The 18,490-nt window shown below is 42.5% G+C and overlaps 1 protein-coding gene across 3 annotated transcripts; it reads right to left on the bottom strand.

The window, feature by feature from the left end:
* Window positions 1-3,213: 3,213 nt before the first annotated feature.
* Window positions 3,214-18,126, bottom strand: u2surp (U2 snRNP-associated SURP domain containing). Of its 3 annotated transcripts, XM_076290170.1 has the most exons (27): window positions 18,082-18,126; window positions 17,321-17,419; window positions 17,023-17,134; window positions 16,795-16,913; window positions 16,478-16,548; window positions 16,300-16,385; window positions 15,542-15,577; window positions 15,329-15,411; window positions 14,659-14,824; window positions 14,160-14,371; window positions 13,719-13,762; window positions 13,186-13,215; window positions 10,741-10,845; window positions 10,309-10,375; window positions 10,040-10,203; window positions 9,656-9,818; window positions 8,545-8,624; window positions 6,897-6,984; window positions 6,639-6,785; window positions 5,975-6,167; window positions 5,764-5,850; window positions 5,622-5,670; window positions 5,344-5,494; window positions 5,006-5,116; window positions 4,775-4,905; window positions 4,364-4,561; window positions 3,214-3,783 (listed from the first exon to the last, which is right to left on the bottom strand). In XM_076290170.1, the coding sequence occupies exons 1-27, from the start codon at window positions 18,124-18,126 to the stop codon at window positions 3,645-3,647; spliced, it is 2,976 nt and encodes a 991-aa protein (XP_076146285.1). In that variant the 3' UTR covers window positions 3,214-3,644. The 3 variants fall into 3 exon arrangements, with proteins under 3 accessions (XP_076146285.1, XP_076146286.1, XP_076146287.1); XM_076290171.1 differs by lacking the exon at window positions 13,186-13,215; XM_076290172.1 differs by lacking the exons at window positions 13,186-13,215; window positions 13,719-13,762; window positions 14,659-14,824; ... (6 more) ...; window positions 17,321-17,419; window positions 18,082-18,126 and having other exon boundaries at window positions 14,160-14,237.
* Window positions 18,127-18,490: the final 364 nt, after the last annotated feature.

Below are 18,490 nucleotides of genomic sequence, written 5' to 3'. Positions count from 1 at the left end.
GGAGGTACTTACATAAAACTGGCGTCAAATATCACTTATTGATGACTTACTGTGCTGGCTTTAGTGGGTGTTGTGGTGAGAAGACTGCTATGTTCCCATGCATTCATAATTGGGCCTTGGGTAAAAATAACAACACACGAGCCCAGCAAAACCAACCACAACGGGTCCCCATGGTAACTTATTGTGAGCTTGTGAGAATACACACCAGCCACTTTAGGGCGAGGAAGAAATGTAACCTAGTATGGAGAGCTAAATAGTCAACTGTTGGAAGATTTACGTGCGACAAAAATGTTGTAAGTTCAACATAATTGTTGCCAGTGATGTTAGGTTTTAATCGGAGTACCAGCCTTTGGGACATCTAGACGCCATCCTAGACGGCGGGAAATTGCTTAAAGTAAACTTACCTGGCACAATTTGAGCACTGCCCAGCAGAAAATGTATGCAGATAAAGTAAATTTAGCCACCATGTACCGCTCCGCTGGACACATTGTCTGGTAAATTTGCGCCGCATCCCAACTTTGGAGTGTCTGGTTAGGCGCGAGGTCCTCCGCCGAGTCGGCCGTGTGCTCCGGCTCGCTGCTGTTGCTGCAAGCGTCCTCCTGCGTATCACGATCATCGTCCATCTCATTGACGATTACAGCTTAAACTTTTTAAATCGGTCTAAAAACTATCATTGCCGCGTCAATGGCAAAACACGCGCTTCACCTGCTAATCGAACGCTTCAGAATATGTCAAGCAACAAGTTTCCAGAGAAAGGAAAAAAAGTCTATCCCATGTTAAAAAATGTCGAAAGGAAAAATAAAATTATTCCTGTTCCATGTAATTCTGAAAGGCCTAGTTGACAGGATAGCCAGTGTCTCACAAACAGCTTAGAGCGCAGCCACGTTGCGAGCGTGTGGTGCACTGCACAAAAAATAAACAGTGTGACTAGCCTACTCCTGACACCTCTGCTGCTGTAGGCTGTCTGGGCTGTAGATGCATCGCTAAAACTCCAACAAAGTTATCGGAGAAGGGGGAAAGAGTGAAAGAACTACATGCATTGTGATATCTTGTGCTGAGATATTTATAAAACTGGAATATAAATTACATGGATCATTTGAAGGCATGCTTAGAATGTGGAAAATCCGTAATTTGTACGATTGTGGTCTTGGGCGGACCTTTATTTAAGACCGCAGTTGTTACTCCAATTTTATTCAATTTAGGCTACTGCAGAGAAACGTTTATGTTTTTTACAACAGCTCGATATACTTCTAAACATTTTCCTACCACCAGTCCTTGGTCAGATGATAGAGCGCTGTCTATTGAGAAAACGAGAGGTCCCTATTGCCCAAAACATACAATGGTTCCATTTTCTGGCACTTTTTTTCACATCTAAAGGGGTGCCGTGAATGGAATCTCAGCTGTTCTTTTGTGCAATCAACATTTACTAGACAGAGAAGTCCAAACACAATCCTCAAAGGACAGCTTTGAGGGGTGCCCGTTCAGGCTTTGACAGAAGTGATTTCTTTCCGCACCTTCTCGGACAGTTTGCAGCGAGCAAAGCTACACTTTTTTGTTAAGTCAAAAGCAAAGGTCCACAACACACTGACTGGAAGCAGAAACAGAACATTCATTTTCACGTATCTGGCCCGCTCCCAAGTGGTAATGCACTGTGTATCAGATCACTGTCTGCTGCGCAGCAGTGAGAGCCTAGTGTTTGATACAGTATACCTTGTTTATGTTACGCCGAGGAACATCGCAGCCAGTCAGCAAAAACATCCATCACAGCGCAAAACATTAGACAACGAAAAAGTGTCTGAAAGACTCTGAGCACTAGGCTACTGGTGGCGGCAATTTAAAGTTTAGTATCTGCAAAGGTCAAGGCGACAGATCAAAATATTTTCACTTCCAGTAGCCTCGTAAACTGACTGAAATATGACAAGAGCTAAGGACGGAACACGGAAAAATTGCTGCCACCATGTGGCCATGTAGTATACTCACATTTATAAATGTCGATTATTACTTTTCTATTCAGCCCCTCTATAACTGTGTAAGAGTTAATTAACATCCTCCCTATAACCAAAATGTCTTCACATGTCTTTGCAAATGCAATCCTCACCCAGTTCATGTACAATATAATGGTTGTAACCCATCACCCCATTCTTACATTCCTTGGAACACAGAGGTGTCTATGGAGCTAATGTGAACATTGTGGCCCTAAAGCTTGCTAAAGGTCAAAACAAAGGTTGTCGGCACACATAGGTGTCAACTCCAGTTGAAGTCTCACATGAACATGCCAACAGCAGCGCTGGACAGCACATGATTTCTTCAGAAAAACAAAGGGGAAAATATTGCAGGCATTGAGGCATACAAGGCGCCTATGACATATATACACACACACACACACACACACACTTTAACAACACCAGTTTAAACATGCATTAAGGGTTGGTGTCCATGACGCACACACACCGAAAAGCTGAACCCCAGCCCTCCCACTTTTTTAATCATCCGCATTTTGGCATGAAACCTTAGATATGCCTGGACTGCAGATGTACAGGGCAGAAACAACATGAATGTAATGCACACCAGCGTGAGCCAGAGGGCCAGTACACAGCCATCACTCAGGGCTTCATCAGACTTAGAAAAACGGTGGCCCTGACCGTTTCAGGCAGCTCGGTTCGTGTTAAAAGTTATTCAATGTGTCAACATGGATAACACACAGCAGACGTTGGTCAAAACAGCCAGGGGGAAACTGAGATGATGGGATGTTTCTCGAGGAAGGTCATGGAAGGGTCAGCTGAGAAACAGAAGCAAATGGAGATGGGACTGGCCGTGTCTGAAGGCCTGTATGCATGGAATCTACAATGCCAGGGCACCAACCTCAGCACCGGGTGGATGCCAGAGACCAAGTGAAACATGCCACTAGTCACAACCATCTACACCCATAATGGAATCCACCCAGGGGTGCGGTTCCCAAAACCATAGTTGCTAACCTGATGCAACTTAGTTGGTTGGCAATGGGAAATTGCATTGCAACCAACAACGTTGCTAACTTAGTTAGCAACTATGGTTTTGGGGAAACGCGCCTCAGCATAGTATTGTTTAACAAAAGTAAAAAAAATGTGATTTGATCTGTTATGCTTGGATTAAAGGCGAGGGCAAAGAAATCTGACCCGGGAGATCGGATCAGACCAGAGAGATGCAAAACAAAACTTGGGATTAGGCCGAACATCTTATGAATCCTCTTTAATGTGAACTACAAAAAAACAACAAAACTGACACATGTAAATCGGACTACGGCCATACACACTAACTGGGCATGAGCGGGTGATCCAGCACAGGGGGGTGGAGCTGGGGGCCAGGCCGAGGAGAGGAGAGCAGCGCAGAGCACACACCTCTCTCATGATTACTGTACATTATAAAACAGCAGCTGCTGGAGGGGGAAGGGGACTCCACAGCAAACACATCACCAATGTCAATCTCTCCCAGTGACGTCATCAAGGCGATCAGGCACAGAAGGGATTGGGGATGGTGGGGGGGGGTGGGGGGATCGGGTGCTACTCCTCTGACTTGTCTACACGAGTCCCGTGAGAAGGAGGGTCTGGATAAGAAGTGGGGTGTGAAGTATTGGAGGGGGGGGGGGGGGGGGTCAATGTGGCAGGTCAGTGTTTACTCTTCTTCGACTTCTTGTGCGAACGGTGTGGGGAACGGGATCTGGAGCGGGATTTCTTGGTGGATTTCTTAGGCGTTCGTGAGCGCGACTTTCGGGATCGCTTTGGAGTTCTAGGAGATGAGGGAGACCTGAGAAAGAAAAAATAAAATGGTAAAATTAAAAGAGTTGACTGATATCAACTTCTTTGATTCTTGATTCTTGACACCACCCTTTACTTGAATCCTGAGGTGTGTTCAAATTCACAAACATAGGTGAACGTTTTGTGAACGTTGGCTAACAGTTTTCCGTTTGCCTTGAGTTTTCGGCGAACGTTTGTGAACAATAGCAAACAGTCTGCAGAGGTAGTTCTCTGCGAACATACAGTGGAACTGGACGTGTGCTTGATGAAGGTAACAATGCAATTACTGTTAAAATCGTTCAAATTTAACTGTTCAAAGAAAACATGTTCACTACGAACGTTCGCCACTGTTTGCCAAATTTGAACGCAGCTCTGATTTACTCTGACATATTAAGACAAACACTTACATATACGCCTTGAATAAATAAAACTATAGAAACAAATATCAGAAGTAAGAAGTTCATGTAGGAAGTAGGAGCAGGAAGCTTTTGTTATTTTGACACAGGAAGTAACCTAAGCTTATAACCTAAGTTCAAGTGTACATTCCCAACACTGCTGTTAATGTGGGACAGCATGTTAATGTGAGCTACCTTTTGGAGGACTTCTTGGTGGTGGACCGTGGGGAGTCTGTGTGAGAAGACCGTGACCGTGACACTTCCTTTGGATACGATCGCTCTGACCGTTCCGACCTCTCCGATCGCTCTGAGCGTTCCGAGCGAGGGGAGGGGGACCGCCGCCGGCTGCTGCTGCCCCGCGGAGGGCTGGGAGATACGCTGTGCCGCCGTTTCCTAGCAACACCGCCAAGCAAACAGAGACCAAAGACCAGTTCAGATTCAGAGCAACATCAGCTGTCAAGTCAACTTGGGAGTTTTGACATCCCCCCCACCGAAAAAAATACTTATTATGTGTCTCCAATTGTGCTGTGGTGTTAAGTCGTCTGCCACCGTCAAGAGGAATCCCTCAAGTAGCAGCACACCAGGATGGCCACAGATGCCACATACCTCTCTTTTTTCGCCGGAGGGGAGTCCTCCTTCTCCTTCTCCTTCTTGATGTCCTTTGAGCGGCTCTCTGTTTTTTCTTTCTCTTTCTTCTCCTTCTCTTTCTCCCTTTCCAGTTTCTCCTTCTCCTTTTCCTGTGGAGTGGAGAAAAGGGAGGTCATCCAAAAATAATCGACAACCCAAGATGAAGGCACCACAGTGGTTTTTGGCAGTCTGTGGGCTAGGAGAACTTACTTTCTGTAGCAGCTTGTCTCGGTAGAGCTCCACCTGTTCCTGGATGCCCTGGCCAGATTTCTTGGGCCGCTTGCCTGATTCCAGTTCATCCTGGAACTTCATCACCTTAAGCTATTCAGAAAGGAAATCAGATGGTCTTAATAACAAGTAATGTGTAAGTATGTGCAAAGCTGTTGGAGTGGCTAGGCTGGGAAATGTCAAAGATGTTCCTTGTTTTCACTGCCTAAGGTATATTTAAGACTGTTTGGACCGCTTTGGAATCCTCGTTAAAATTCTTCATTGCCCACAACAAAGGCAGAAACAATGGAGCCTAAAGGAGGGGCACAGAATTGACTCACTTCAATCTCGCGCAGTTTGGAACGCTTCTCCTCATTCATCTCTGAGATTTTGGTCTTGGCGTCGTTGTGCTCATCCCTTGTGGGGTTGGAAAACATCTGCTGCTCCTCAGAGCGGGCACTCCTTGAGTCCTCATCGCTGTTGTCCTCAGCCCTGTAGGCACAAAACCGTGAATTAGCACCAAGGCTACCACATATCAATTTCTCATTTTCATCTACGTGCATTTCAGAGTTCCTCATTTTGCCCAATAAACAAAGAGAGCGAAGGAATAATGACTTACTTTTTCTCCTCGGGCTGCTCGAAGATCTCCCATTTTGATGTAGTGACAGCTGGGAAGAGCCAAGAAAAGAAGTATTTAATTTACTACAATGTTGTAATTTTCCTCCGTTTCCCCACATCACTGAAGTGAAACCTGGAGTTACCTTGGGCCTGCAATTCCGACTCATCCACTGCTTCCCATTTAGACGGGGCCACCTTGAACGCTGCTGCTTTTGCTGCTGACTGATCAACTGTCGAGAAGCACAGAAAGAACCCCAAAAGTGGTTTAATAAAAACAATGCTTCAATCAACAGCTTTTGATAACTATTGACAACTATTTGGTGCATGTTTATCAATCTAGTTCTAAAAACTCACAAGGAACTCCATCTATGTCTTCTTCCATCGCCTTGATGGGAACACCATCCAAGTCGTCCAGGGGTGCTCCATCCAGAGGGTCTCCTTCCATAACAACGCCACCGTCTATGGGAACTCCATCCACATCCTCTAGTGGTGCACCATCCAGCTCCTCACCTATAGGCGCACCATCAATCTCTTCTACCGGTTCAGGCTGTGAAGCACAAAGACAGGTTATAAGTTATGGGCATAATCTGGTCTTATGATGGGGAGTCTTCAAACCAAAGCAACTGGCTTCTGTTTTCCATATTGACCTAGCACTACTATTCTGCAAATCGCAGCACATTGACATGAGAGGATTTGCTGATGCTGTCAGATGCTGTGAGGGGATAAGCAGAGACTTTCTAATGAGGAGACAGCACTCAAAAAATCCTCCATAGAAATGCATGGGGTTAGTTTGTAACGCCTATATGGCAGTTGTCTACACATATCACACCCCTTCTGCGGCAAAACGTTGACATGTGAATATGAGCCAATCATGTGGTGTGTTGTGAAGACATCGTGCCAATCATGTGTTGTGATCTCGCTGCATATCTGCCAAAATAGATGCCCGATAAGTGCCCCAAAAGCGTTGCAATATGGCCGCCGAGTGGAGGGACTTTGGGATAAGCTCTTTTTTGCTCACCTCTGGTATCACTGCAGTCACTACAGGAGGCTCCTTTTCGGCTGTGAGGTTCACCAAACCCAGGAAGATGTTCTGCAGTCTGATGAGGAAGGGATCTGGGTAGACCGTCCAATCCTCCCATGCCCGGAAACAGGCCATCACTCTTTGCTAAGGAAGGGAAGGTAATCAAATAAAACACATTAGAGTCTGGGAGGAAAAGTTCTGTTTCTAAGGTCTGTGTTAAGATTTAACTTTCATTCCCATTCTTAAGAAAAATACCTTGAAGTTTTCTGACTGTAGGTGGCCCTGTATCGTCTTGTATGTGGCCTGGAGGTCTGCGAATATCTGACCTAGTTTGGTTTCAAAGCTGCAAAACATAAAATAAAGGTTAGATGTATGGTGCAATTGTACAGTAAACCTGCACACTAGGGCTGCACAATTAATCGAATTTTAATCACGATCACGATTTTGGCTTCCCACGATCAAATTTGCGTGATCCAGCGATATTTCAAATGCGTGCTCTACCCATAGAACCAACCTGGCAACCCATAGAACGCTCCGCTACAAAACAAATCAAGCGCTCCTTAAACCTGTCTGACCATGTGCCTGCATGCAGCCTACCAATGACAGCTGTTCCCTGCACTGCTCAGCCTGATGCACTGTGGACTAGTGACATTATGTTAACTATTAGTAGGCTAGTTAGACTACAATAAACGACGATCAAAAATCAAATGTGTGGCACAGCAGAAGGCCAAGAGCTTGTCCCTCGAAGCGGATCATCCATTGTTCGAAAATATTTCGGATTTCAGGCAAGTTAAGTTAACCAAAAATATAAGCAAAGCAGGGCTCTCAACTCATACCGTGAAACACATCACATTACGTAAACCACACATGCCTTTTTTATCACGTTAACTTTTAGTCCTTATTTGCTTCCTCCAATAGCCTATACTGTAATAAGAGTTGAGCTAACGACGGGATCCGTGAATTTTATTCATGTATTTTATAAGCTACATGTGCAACCTACAATGCATATGCGTTTCAAGACACAGCCTACTCAAAACGAGTGAACAATAATGAAAATGTAGCCTACACGTCAGTGTTTTACATATCAACGAATGACTAAACCAGTGGTGTCCAAACTGCGGCCAGCCATGCACTTTAATCCGGCCCGCCGAGCATTTATTAGTTTATCATAGGCCGCTCGCTATTTTTTTCCAGCGATAGACGACGTTGTGGTTAACTTAAGGCTACTGCAAACTGCTTTACACTCTTCTTAGAGAACATTTACAATGTCAATGTCAAAACAGCTTGTCACATCGAGATACATAGTATCTCCATTGCAGCAGATATAAATGAATTAAACAGCATCAAATTAACAGTATTTCTTAAGAAATAAATTTTCTACAACAAAATTATTTTGTCATTTAAATAATACAAAACATTATTATTATTATTATTATTATTATTATTTGTGTGTGGCCCGCTGGCCAATTTTCAAAACCCAATGTGGCCCTTCAGTCAAAAAGTTTGGACACCCCTGGACTAACGATTACAGTAAACTCATGAACACGAAGCAGAGCTTAAGTGGCTAATGGGGAGCGTTGGGAGGATTCCCGGTGGGCGTTTTCCCAAATATTAACAAAGTAGCACGCACAAAACATTTGTTTGGAAGTCGCAGTCAAATCTATATTTGCAGTAATTTAGGGGAGTAAATGTGAGGGGAAGAATTTGGGTGAGCCAGATAGCAAGTCCAATATGTTTAGGGAAAAAATATTTTTGTCAGTAAAATTAATTAATAATCGTGATAAATAATCGTGATCTCAATATTGATCAAAATAATCGTGATTATCATTTTGGTCATAATCGTGCAGCCCTACTGCACACTATGTTATATAATATTTAAAACCTGACATCCCCGATAACTTACTATTTTCTGTAGTAGGATGCATTGGCCACTTTTGCAGAGGAATTATACAGCACATCAGATACTAAATATAACCGTGCAATCTGAAAAAAAAAGAGTAGTAGACATTCAGAGGATCAGAGAGATAAGAGATTCAGTCTTTTCCAAGACAAATACAGTAATTTCCTGTGTATTAGCCGCATTGTGTATAAACTGCTGAACAGTGTTTTATGCAAGTAAAAAAAAATAAAAATATTAATACCATATTAACTGTCCCCGTGCATTAACCTCATAGCTGAAGAAACTTTGCAAAATCAATGTATAAACTGTGGCTAATAGTTGGGAAAATACGGTACACACGGCAACATGTGTCAAGGGACACCAATATTCATAAATAAGAATACATTTGAATGTGTTCCCTTTATTACAATATTTTAAACCAATCCTCTGCCAAACCATGCCATGTTAAAGGAATTATCCGGAGTAAAATGCACTTTAGATCGATTTCCGGATTATTGGGGGTACATACATTGAGTTGACATCAAAATTATGTAATTCGGATGTGTTTTGAGAAAGTAAGACTCCTACGGACTTTCCCCTCAAGGTGGCGGCAAAGATGGCAACTTTTCTGTAAAGGTACTGGCTTGATGAAATTCATTCTGGACTCTCTATTCGACCACATAAAGACCTCGGGATACTTCGGTTTGGCTTTGGGGACCCTCTACTCACTACCACGTAAGTGTTATGTTGTTTGGAACTGTAGAAGAGGTATAAAAATAGCGTTTTGTAGCGGCGCAATTGAAATGCCCCGCTCACTTCCAGGCTACGAGTTGTGACTGAAAACGGTACAATCGAACTTTCTCAAAACACATCCGAATGACATAATTTTGATGTCAACTCAACGTATGTACCCCCAATCATCCGGAAATCGATCTAAAGTGCATTTTACTCCGGATAATTCCTTTAAGTCCTTTCTTTACACAGCAGTTCTGATTCAGACATAGTCATTCTTAAAAAAAATCTATAGTGATCTTCTAGTTTAATTACAAAAATGTCAGTTGTCCACATGTGAATCATTGGTTAAAAAAAAGAAAAACATAGCAACTGATGATTTTGTGATGGGTGTGTTCTGAACCTTTTTGGGCAGAGGGGTTTTGAGGATGGAGAGGGATTCTGTGATGCACTCCACGATCTCCTCAGCAGCCTCGGCGTGACTCAGGCAGAACAGCATGGCCTCAGCGATATCACCTCTCCTGGGGGTCAGGCCCCTCAACATCTCCTCCAGTTTATCCCTCTCACTGTAAACAAACACACACACACACAAAGACACACACAAACACAAACACACACACACACAAAGACATACACACAAAGACACACACACACACACACACACACACAAACACACAACAAGGTGATGACAGAGCCAGATGAAACGTTTGACGTCATGAGGACTAGATTACAGTACATGCAGGAATGACATGAACAAATGAATTGGGCAGTCATGTTTGAGACTCACTCTTCCTTCAAGCAGCCTTTCTTGCCAGGCTCCTGCTCTTCCTCCTCCTCCTCTTCATCATCTGCGCTACCATGCATGTACGGGTTGAGTGGTGGAGGCCGCCATAAAGAACCATTCTTGAACATCCGGAAGTCATCCGTCCTCCATTTTGTGGGAGCTTCCCCCTGTGATGCAAAGGAAAAGGGTTCAAAAATTGCTCTCTAATTGAGTTAGCAAAGAGTTCGTGCACATACATAGATCACCCTGAAGGACATTCAAGTGTGCTTCACCTGTAAAATGCTGTACAGCTTCCATCGGTAATACACATGAGCAGGGCTCTGGTTTTCAAAGAGAAACCTGTTGAGAAGCCAGAAAAATCACATTTAGATGAGGTATACACATACGCACACACACACACACACTTATGTATGCATATGCATATATTGCCGTTACTGAAATGGGGAGTGAGGTTAGGCAAATGCAGTAACCTGATTTTTTTTTATTATTGAATTTTCCTTGATCTGGGAATCACATCATATACATCAGTTATAATTTAAGGTCAGAAAATAATAATACTTAAAAATAACACAAGTATTTTGATGGTTGAAGCAGTACATTAGATCTCATCAGGTGTCTTTCAAAGTACATTTCTATATGCATCCCTCTGTATATGAATGCAGGTGAACATACAGTAACCTGATCTTTGATTAGGAAATGCATACCTGTACATCGGGTTACTGATCTCCCGATTCATGATCATAGCTTCAAACATGGGCCCTTCACGCACCACAAACTCGATCATGCGGTGGATGACACAGAGTAAATTCCTACGAGAAAAACACAGTTAAAGCAAACGGATTCAGACCACTGGCACTGTTCAGACCCTCATAAGTCAGCAATCACCTCTCTGGCTTTGCAATGGCAACAGAGATAGGTCAAGGAGGCAATTCTGACAGCCACATGTCTGATATGCAGTAGGCATCTGAATTCTCTAGTGTCCACAAGGGACGTGCCATGAACATGTTCAGGAGTCAGCCACTAGAGGGCTTTTAGATTTTGAAATACTGCTTGAGGCATCAGACTTGAGTCTGGCAGAATTGTGAGGTAGTTGGCAGCACCAAATCAAAATAAACCCATCTTATATTTACATAAATTATTGTTTGGTGTCCATATTTTCTCCCTTTGTTATTCACCTAAGGAACGAGGCAGTGGAGCTAAATATATGGACACACGTGACCACCGTGCCGCACACACGCGAGGCTAAATCTTCACTCACTTGCCTTATGCATTACGCAACACAACAAATTGTACCTTGGTTAAGTAACCAAATTATTACATATTACAATGACATTACAGCTACATTAGATAACTGTTCCATTTACTCTGTATATATAAAGAGTAAAATATGTGCCATTATGTAGTAAAATACTATTAACAATCAGTACATTTCAACTGACTGCTAGATGAAGGCAAGAAATGATGAAGTGATCTAGGCTGTGCAAGAGGGCAGGAAACCAATGATGTGATTCCAATACAACACTGAGGCAAGTGTGTGAACAGCTTGATCTCCAAAATTCTACATGGTGACCAAATAACTTCACTACTTTTTAGCCAAAAGAGTCACATACCTCCACTGCAAAACTAGAGACAAAATGTGGACAACAAACTCATTGCACAAGTGACTACCTAGATAATGAACTGGGTAAAATTTGATTTTCATCAAACAAATTGTTTTTATTTGACTGTAATGTAAGATCCCATAAACCCCCTCGATTATAGAATGCATGTGAACTACAGCTCTAGAATGCTCACGAGAGCCAGGATCAACATACCGTTCGCCTAATCTCTAAAATGAACAGGGATCACAGATGGGTGGATTTTAATCCAGAGAAATTCTGCATCCCTCAATGTTGCAAAAATACAGCACTGCTGAGCTACAAAATCACCTATTACTAATAACATGTGAATACCACTGGAATAGCCTAAATCTATCAATTAGGAGGCCATATTAGCTTTGACTAACACAGAACCAAAGCAGTATAGGATTGTTGGCCTTAATAGGCTAAATTTAGCCTACAGTGGAAGTCTTTCTGGATGTAAGTTAATTGATCATGCAGTATTTACACACATAACCACAAATGATCTTAAGTTGTCGCGTTGGGCAGCGTGGAGAGCTAACTGCGTGTGAGAATCTGCAGTGTGGAGTGAGGTAGAGACTTGAGATGCCGATTGTGCACAATTAGCCTAAGTGGCCAACAAAACAACAAAAAGAAGATGCCCTTTTCATGTCTGCTTTGTTTAAACAACACAAATCACATTTACTTGTGGTGATGGAGCCGACCATACCAATGTCTGGTAAAACTCTGTAGGGTTTATACTTTCCCCATCCATCCCATGATGCCTTTCAGGATCCCTCGCTGCGGCCGACAGTTCAACTTGTGCTGCTCACCAAGGCCAATGTCAAAGGTCACTGAGACTAATGGGGCTGCTGCTGGTGGTTGGAAAGGCTAGGCCGGGGGGGGGCCAGGTTGGCTTGGACCAAAGTTTAACTGACAGGCCAGAGGGCAGTGAGGTTGGATTGAGCAATAGTTTAGAGTGCAAAATGCTTCGCTAAGTTAGCTACACAGTTTTCCTTCAGAGCGCTGCTTTAATGAAGATACTAAACATACTAAAAAGGTATGAATGAGAGCTGGACTTCAGATGAAGGTTACTAAGTAACTAGTGAGTAGTGATGCAAGATGGCAGACTAGACAGGACAATGTCTACTTCAGTATGTGAAAACACTGGTACAGTTGCAATATACACACTTACATATAATGGCAATGCATGTCCATGTAACAATGCACGTTCTTGAAGACCCTACCTCTCCATAAGAATAAATGCAGTACCTAAAGTAACCTTACCAAACACAATTTAGGTGCCTTTCCACTGCAGGAACTAGTAAGCCGGGTTTAGGGCAGCCAACACCTTTGTACATGTATCTACAGCAAGAACCTTTTCATTCATACTCTGGAGGCCCTCAAACTGCTGCTTGGTACTTGCAGTGTTGACTTACTGACTAAACACAACATGAGAGGAAGATAACAGAAGACATTTTTAAAACTAGCCAGAGTATTTCTACCAGTGTGTAGTATGAAGCAAATACAGCAGAAGGAATTATAGCTTACCGCGTTGTCCACATGTTGAGGTTACTGTCGCTGTCAACAAACGCAAATAGCCAGACTTTAACAAACAGTAGTGCTGGCATCTTAATTTAGAGTTATTCGGCCCTGAAGCTATGAATAAGTCACTTTTATACATTTATTACATTGTAATGAGCTCCCTCTTTATTTCAGTAGCCTAGGCCAGCGGGCCATTGCTTATGTTGAACCCTGCACTTCCATCGCAACCCAAGATTACTAGCCTGTGCGTAGGTACGCTAGTTACGAGCAGAGAGCTGTCTCTGTAAACACTCATGCCAAAAAGTCCAACAAGTGCCTGCAGTGGAAAGACACCTTTTTATTTGTGAAGATCATCTTCAAGATCCCACAACCTATTACCCAGAATACCACTTTCTGCCTCAACTATTGCTCAGCCAAACCAGACAACCCCCAGTAGCGTGCTATGGACCAATTTGATCATACTTTAGATGGGTCATTATGGGATGTTTTTGTTTTTTATTCTGACTTTTAAACCAATTAAAAAAAGAAAAAGCATGTACCTTTCTGTTGGGATAACCACTTTGACTATGGCTTGCGACAGAGTCTGTATATGAAGGTCACATCAGATAATAAACATAGAATATGTGAGTATTGTTGCCAGGAAACAGAAGAAAATATAAATATATATATAGATATATATAAAATGCACTTAATACTGCATAGAACAACAACTTTCCTGTACTGCTTACAGTATTCAATACAAAGACCTACACAAATAATTATAACAGTGTCTATTCTACCATACTCAGACTTACCATCCTAATTAAACAATTGTGTCTAGCTCCCCATAGGATCGTTCTACTGATATCAGCAAACACTAAATTGTATTAGTTACAGCTGTAGTTAGCTGTAGATTAGCTAAACCAAAATACTCTATCAACAACCCTGCACCAGACAATGACATGACCAGGAGGTGCCACAGACGGTGCGCGGGCAATTACCTTGTCGAATTCCTCCTTGTTTTTGGGAGGCGGGGGCATTGCCGCGTTGGGGTTCTTCAGCCTCTCGCGGGGCTGGGCATTGAAGGGCAGGCCAGAGGGGGGCGGGGGGAGGGTGTGCTCCATCATGGAGGGGGGGATGTAGATGGGATGGGGCGGGATGGGCACACCTTTGCCCCAGCCCAGCTTCATTTCAAAATTCATGATCATCTTGCCTGTAAAGTCACAGAGACAACTCGTCATTAACCGTTGCATGCATTCCTCTGGTGAACAAACACTTCTGAGGTAACTTGGTAGCGCACAGACACTTCAAGGTAACTTGGCAATGTAGTACATATCGCAAGGTTTATAAAGCAAGGACATTTAAAAAATGTCTGTGCCTGAAGTTATCAGAAATTGTTGAAGCTGTTCCCGAAACATTAGGCCATGTTATCGATTACAGTGGTGCGGCAGAGTGACATTTGCTGCTATTAGTGGGGAAGAACAGACAGAAGAGTTTTACCGTTTAAGTGCTTCAGGGCACGCTCAGCATCCTTTCTGGACATGAAGGCCACAAATCCACAGTTCCTTTCGCGTGCCCTTTCCTCGTCCGTCCTGGGCCACATGATCTTCACACTGGCTAGAGGGCCGTAGCGCCCAAACTCTTGACACAGCATCTCCTCATTCATCTGAAGCCAGAAAACCAGACCCCATGGTAAACAACACACCCAAACTACTACATTATGTGTGATAACGCAAAACAGCTACTCTTTAAGTATCATCATACATAATTGAAAAGCTGATATTCCAGGCTTTCAAAAAAGGTATGGTAGCCTTGGCCACTTTTTCGGTAACGGTTTCCATATTTTGAGGGCCTGGCTCACGGACTATACTGCTTCATGGCAGATTTGTTTTGTTGTAAATCCAATGTTTAAACATTTATATGTACTCAATTCGATAGATAGATAGATAGATAGATAGATAGATAGATACCTTATTGATCCCCAAGGGGAAATTCAAGAATTCAACTCCTTATTTTTAGTCTTATACAGCCTGTGTATGTGATATTTTTGGCTGTTTAACAACTGAGCAGCAGATTGTGTGATTTTTTTTTTATAATCTCCATACAGTACCTTCATGTAGAACATTGGTGCATGTATTTCTGTAAGATTTCTAGCATGTGTGTAATGTACCTGTGGGTTTATATTTCCCAGGTAAAGATTGGTTGTAGTGGGGTCTCCGACATCATGGGAGCCAGGAGCGGATTCATCCAAAGCTGGAGAGGAAGAGAATGGGGACAAACAACATGGGGGAGACATTACTTGTGCAGTCATGGTGTGCAACCATTTTGAACTGAAATGTTAATTATCTATGCACTGGCATGCTACTGTATTAAGTCTGATTACCACTGTTGGGACGGTTTCTGCGCGAGGAACCATCCACTAAAAGAAGCAGAAATGTGGCGTGATTGTTGTTCATAAGCAAGAGACAGCATGTTACAAAGGCTGGGTGGGGTTATGTGAGGGGTAGGGGGGCTTCTAACAGCCTAAGTATACTCCAAAACGGCGGATGCATACGTTGTAATGAGGATGCATCCGTGTGCATTTCTGTGTCCGTGGCACTGGTGGCACCAGTACAAGCTCAATCACACTGTGTAAAATAATATCTCAACGTCATCTGAATCAATAACGATCAACAATAATGTCCATCTTTCTTTGCCCTTTCATAACCATTTACAGACCCAATCAGGTATGACATGCTGAAGCATGAAATAAAGAAAAACACTCATTTTAGCAGCGGGTCAAACATACTCATGAAAATGTGTATAAAAGTTTCTGAATTGCAGTCTGCTACATGAATAAATAAATTGATTATTTGTTCGCTTGAAAACTTGCCTGCACATGCGCAATCAGCACAAACAAGTCTGTTGCACAAGTCACAACAAGCTGGTGCTGCATAGGCAGTCTATATGGATCATCCTGGTGACAAAATCCTTCAAGTCAAGTGCACTGTACATGGATCTACACATAGCCACGTTCATAGGAGTATACTTCAGGCTTAAAAGCTGACATGTCCAGTTGGCTATGGCACTGAAAAGAGGTCGACAGTGTGGCGGTGAGGGGAACCAGACAAGTGAACTACATGACAGAATCCCGTTACTCACCCGAGCGTCGCCCCTCCACGCCTAGGGGCTCAAAGCGGCTGACGCGCCCTTTCAATTTGTGCCGTTCATCTCTCTCCTCCTGTATTCTAAGAGGCAAGACGCAGTGTTGAGAGTCAAGCTCAGGACATTACACTATACATAAAAAGTTATTGACGCCATTTACTGACTGAGGACTTACTGTTTTAATTCCTCTTTAAAAAGTTCAAGGTTACTCTTTTTCTTTTCTTTTTCAGCGGCTTTCTTCGCGGCCTGAAATAAGACAATGTAAAGACTTAGTAAACTGTTTATCTAAGTCACAACATAGCACAAAGGTAAAGTCTGAGAACATTCCTGTGTCATAGAATTGTGTATGAGCTCACCATAACATTTTAGGCAATAACACAGGGGTATTCTTCACTGACATAAAAAACATTTTTAACTAATTTAACAGCTCAAATATCTATAAGATAATTTACCTGAAACTAATAGACAAACAAAGCCTCAAGTAATACATACATTTCTTTTATCAAGTGCCAGGAATTGTGGGGGCGTTTCCAAGGGCAAAATGCTTTTGGTTTCAAAGCGTGGCTTGGGCTTATACAATTTGCCCTTTTTCTCTTCTATAGCTGCTGACTCTGCAAAATTGACAAGCAGCACGCAGTTAGTTTCACAAAAAAACACCTGCATGAAAATTCAGACCAAAAACAGGACCCCACTGGTCACTCAATCTGAGCTGTGCCAAACCTCTTGATGCGTTTGTAAGTCCTCCGCGAACAAAAGCCTTGACTTTGCCCTCTCCACCTTCGAAAGACGCAAGGAACTCCTCATAAATCTCAGCAGCAGCTTTTTCATCCTCCTGTGGGTCACAAAATAGGCATTCCTACTTACAATCATAATATACAATGGTGAGACAAGCAAACCACATTTTGCATTGACAGAAGTCTGAAAATGCATTTAATATTTCCAGCTAGTTATGATTGATCATACTGTAGAGTACTTAATAAACAGAAATGGGAAATTATGTTCAATATGCATATTTTACCTTTTTCTTAATTTCGTCTTGCTCCTTCTTGCTTAACGTCCTTTTTGCCACAGCCATTTTCCCAATGCTGAAGGACTTTAACTTGCTTTCAAGCAATGCCTGGTAAGAACAGAAATTTTATTTTCTCCGCCTCACTAAAGCAACTGAACCTGCATGCTAACGTTACCCACATGCATGTGACTCTTAAATCCATACAGATAGCTATACGTTCAAACAGGGGGAAAGACATGTGGGGCGTTTGTGTTTAGTTGTTGCATGAGGCAGTTAACTAAGTAGCAAGCTAGCAAGCAGCAACTAAATTGGCGGCTGTCTGAATTCCATGGATAATGTTAGCTAGAAGCTAAATCATTGGTGTAAAATATGAGCTTGTGAGCACGTTAGCAGAGGCACCACATTTTGTTTACAAGGAAATTTCAAATAGCCAGTTCAGTTTACGGTATTTGAGGATAAATCATAACAAAAGTAGCAACTTTATTGCGTCTCTTGAACAATGTATATCGCGCTAAAACGAATAATTAACACCATGACTACTGACAACATTTGTGAAAGCGTTGTTTGGCCACAGAGCTAATAGCTAGCTCGCTAATTAGCTAGCCACCCCTCGCTAGCCAGATATTTGTTTACGTTTTCCCGTTTCAGCACCAAACATCACTGCAACACGTTACTATCCACGATTACGTAAACATTTAAAATTTCCAATGGACAGATATGATGCATAAATAACTAATTAATAACCACGTTTAAGCAACTATATTAATCACCTTAGCGCTCGCTTTCTGAGCACCACCAGGCGTCCGTTCCGCCATCTTGGTTAACTAGGATGTTTAATCAATCCCGGAGGAGAAGTCAATTCTGAGTAAATAATCGATTACCGAACCTGATGGATAACATTTTAAAATCATTGCTCACAAAATAAATTGTTATTTACTAGGCCACTGCTACTACAATAAATTCTAACATATGCAAAATCTTGCAAAATCAGAACTAAATCATTATCCAGTTGCCTAATTACAATTCTTCTTATTAGGCCTATCCATCTTACAGTTTAATTTCAGTCGTTAACTCACCGAGAAGTCCTCACCAAGAGGACTTTACGAATTTGCTCAGTCAGCATTACCCTACGGTGAACGTGTATAACAAAATAAGAAAGAGTGTGTCAAATGACAGATG

Source organism: Alosa pseudoharengus, unplaced genomic scaffold (assembly GCF_046254945.1).
Source record: "Alosa pseudoharengus isolate Yale_2024_CS ecotype anadromous, Long Island Sound unplaced genomic scaffold, YU_APseudo_1.1 YU_APseudo_1.1_scf_18, whole genome shotgun sequence".
NCBI lineage: Eukaryota > Metazoa > Chordata > Actinopteri > Clupeiformes > Clupeidae > Alosa > Alosa pseudoharengus.
The sequence above is the reverse complement of the archived record's forward strand: the minus strand, read 5'-3'. Positions and strand labels throughout refer to the sequence as shown.

What these genes read in the sequence shown, in the direction of transcription:
- u2surp (XM_076290170.1), bottom strand. Translation starts at nt 18,126, where the DNA reads ATGGCGGAACGGACGCCTGGTGGTGCTCAGAAAGCGAGCGCTAAG. An exon ending in CGTGGAGGGGCGACGCTCGG is followed by an intron (nt 15,578 to 16,299) that starts GTGAGTAACGGG and finishes TGCTTCTTTTAG; the next exon opens with TGGATGGTTCCTCGCGCAGA. An exon ending in TGCCCTGAAGCACTTAAACG is followed by an intron (nt 14,372 to 14,658) that starts GTAAAACTCTTC and finishes GTGACTTTACAG; the next exon opens with GCAAGATGATCATGAATTTT.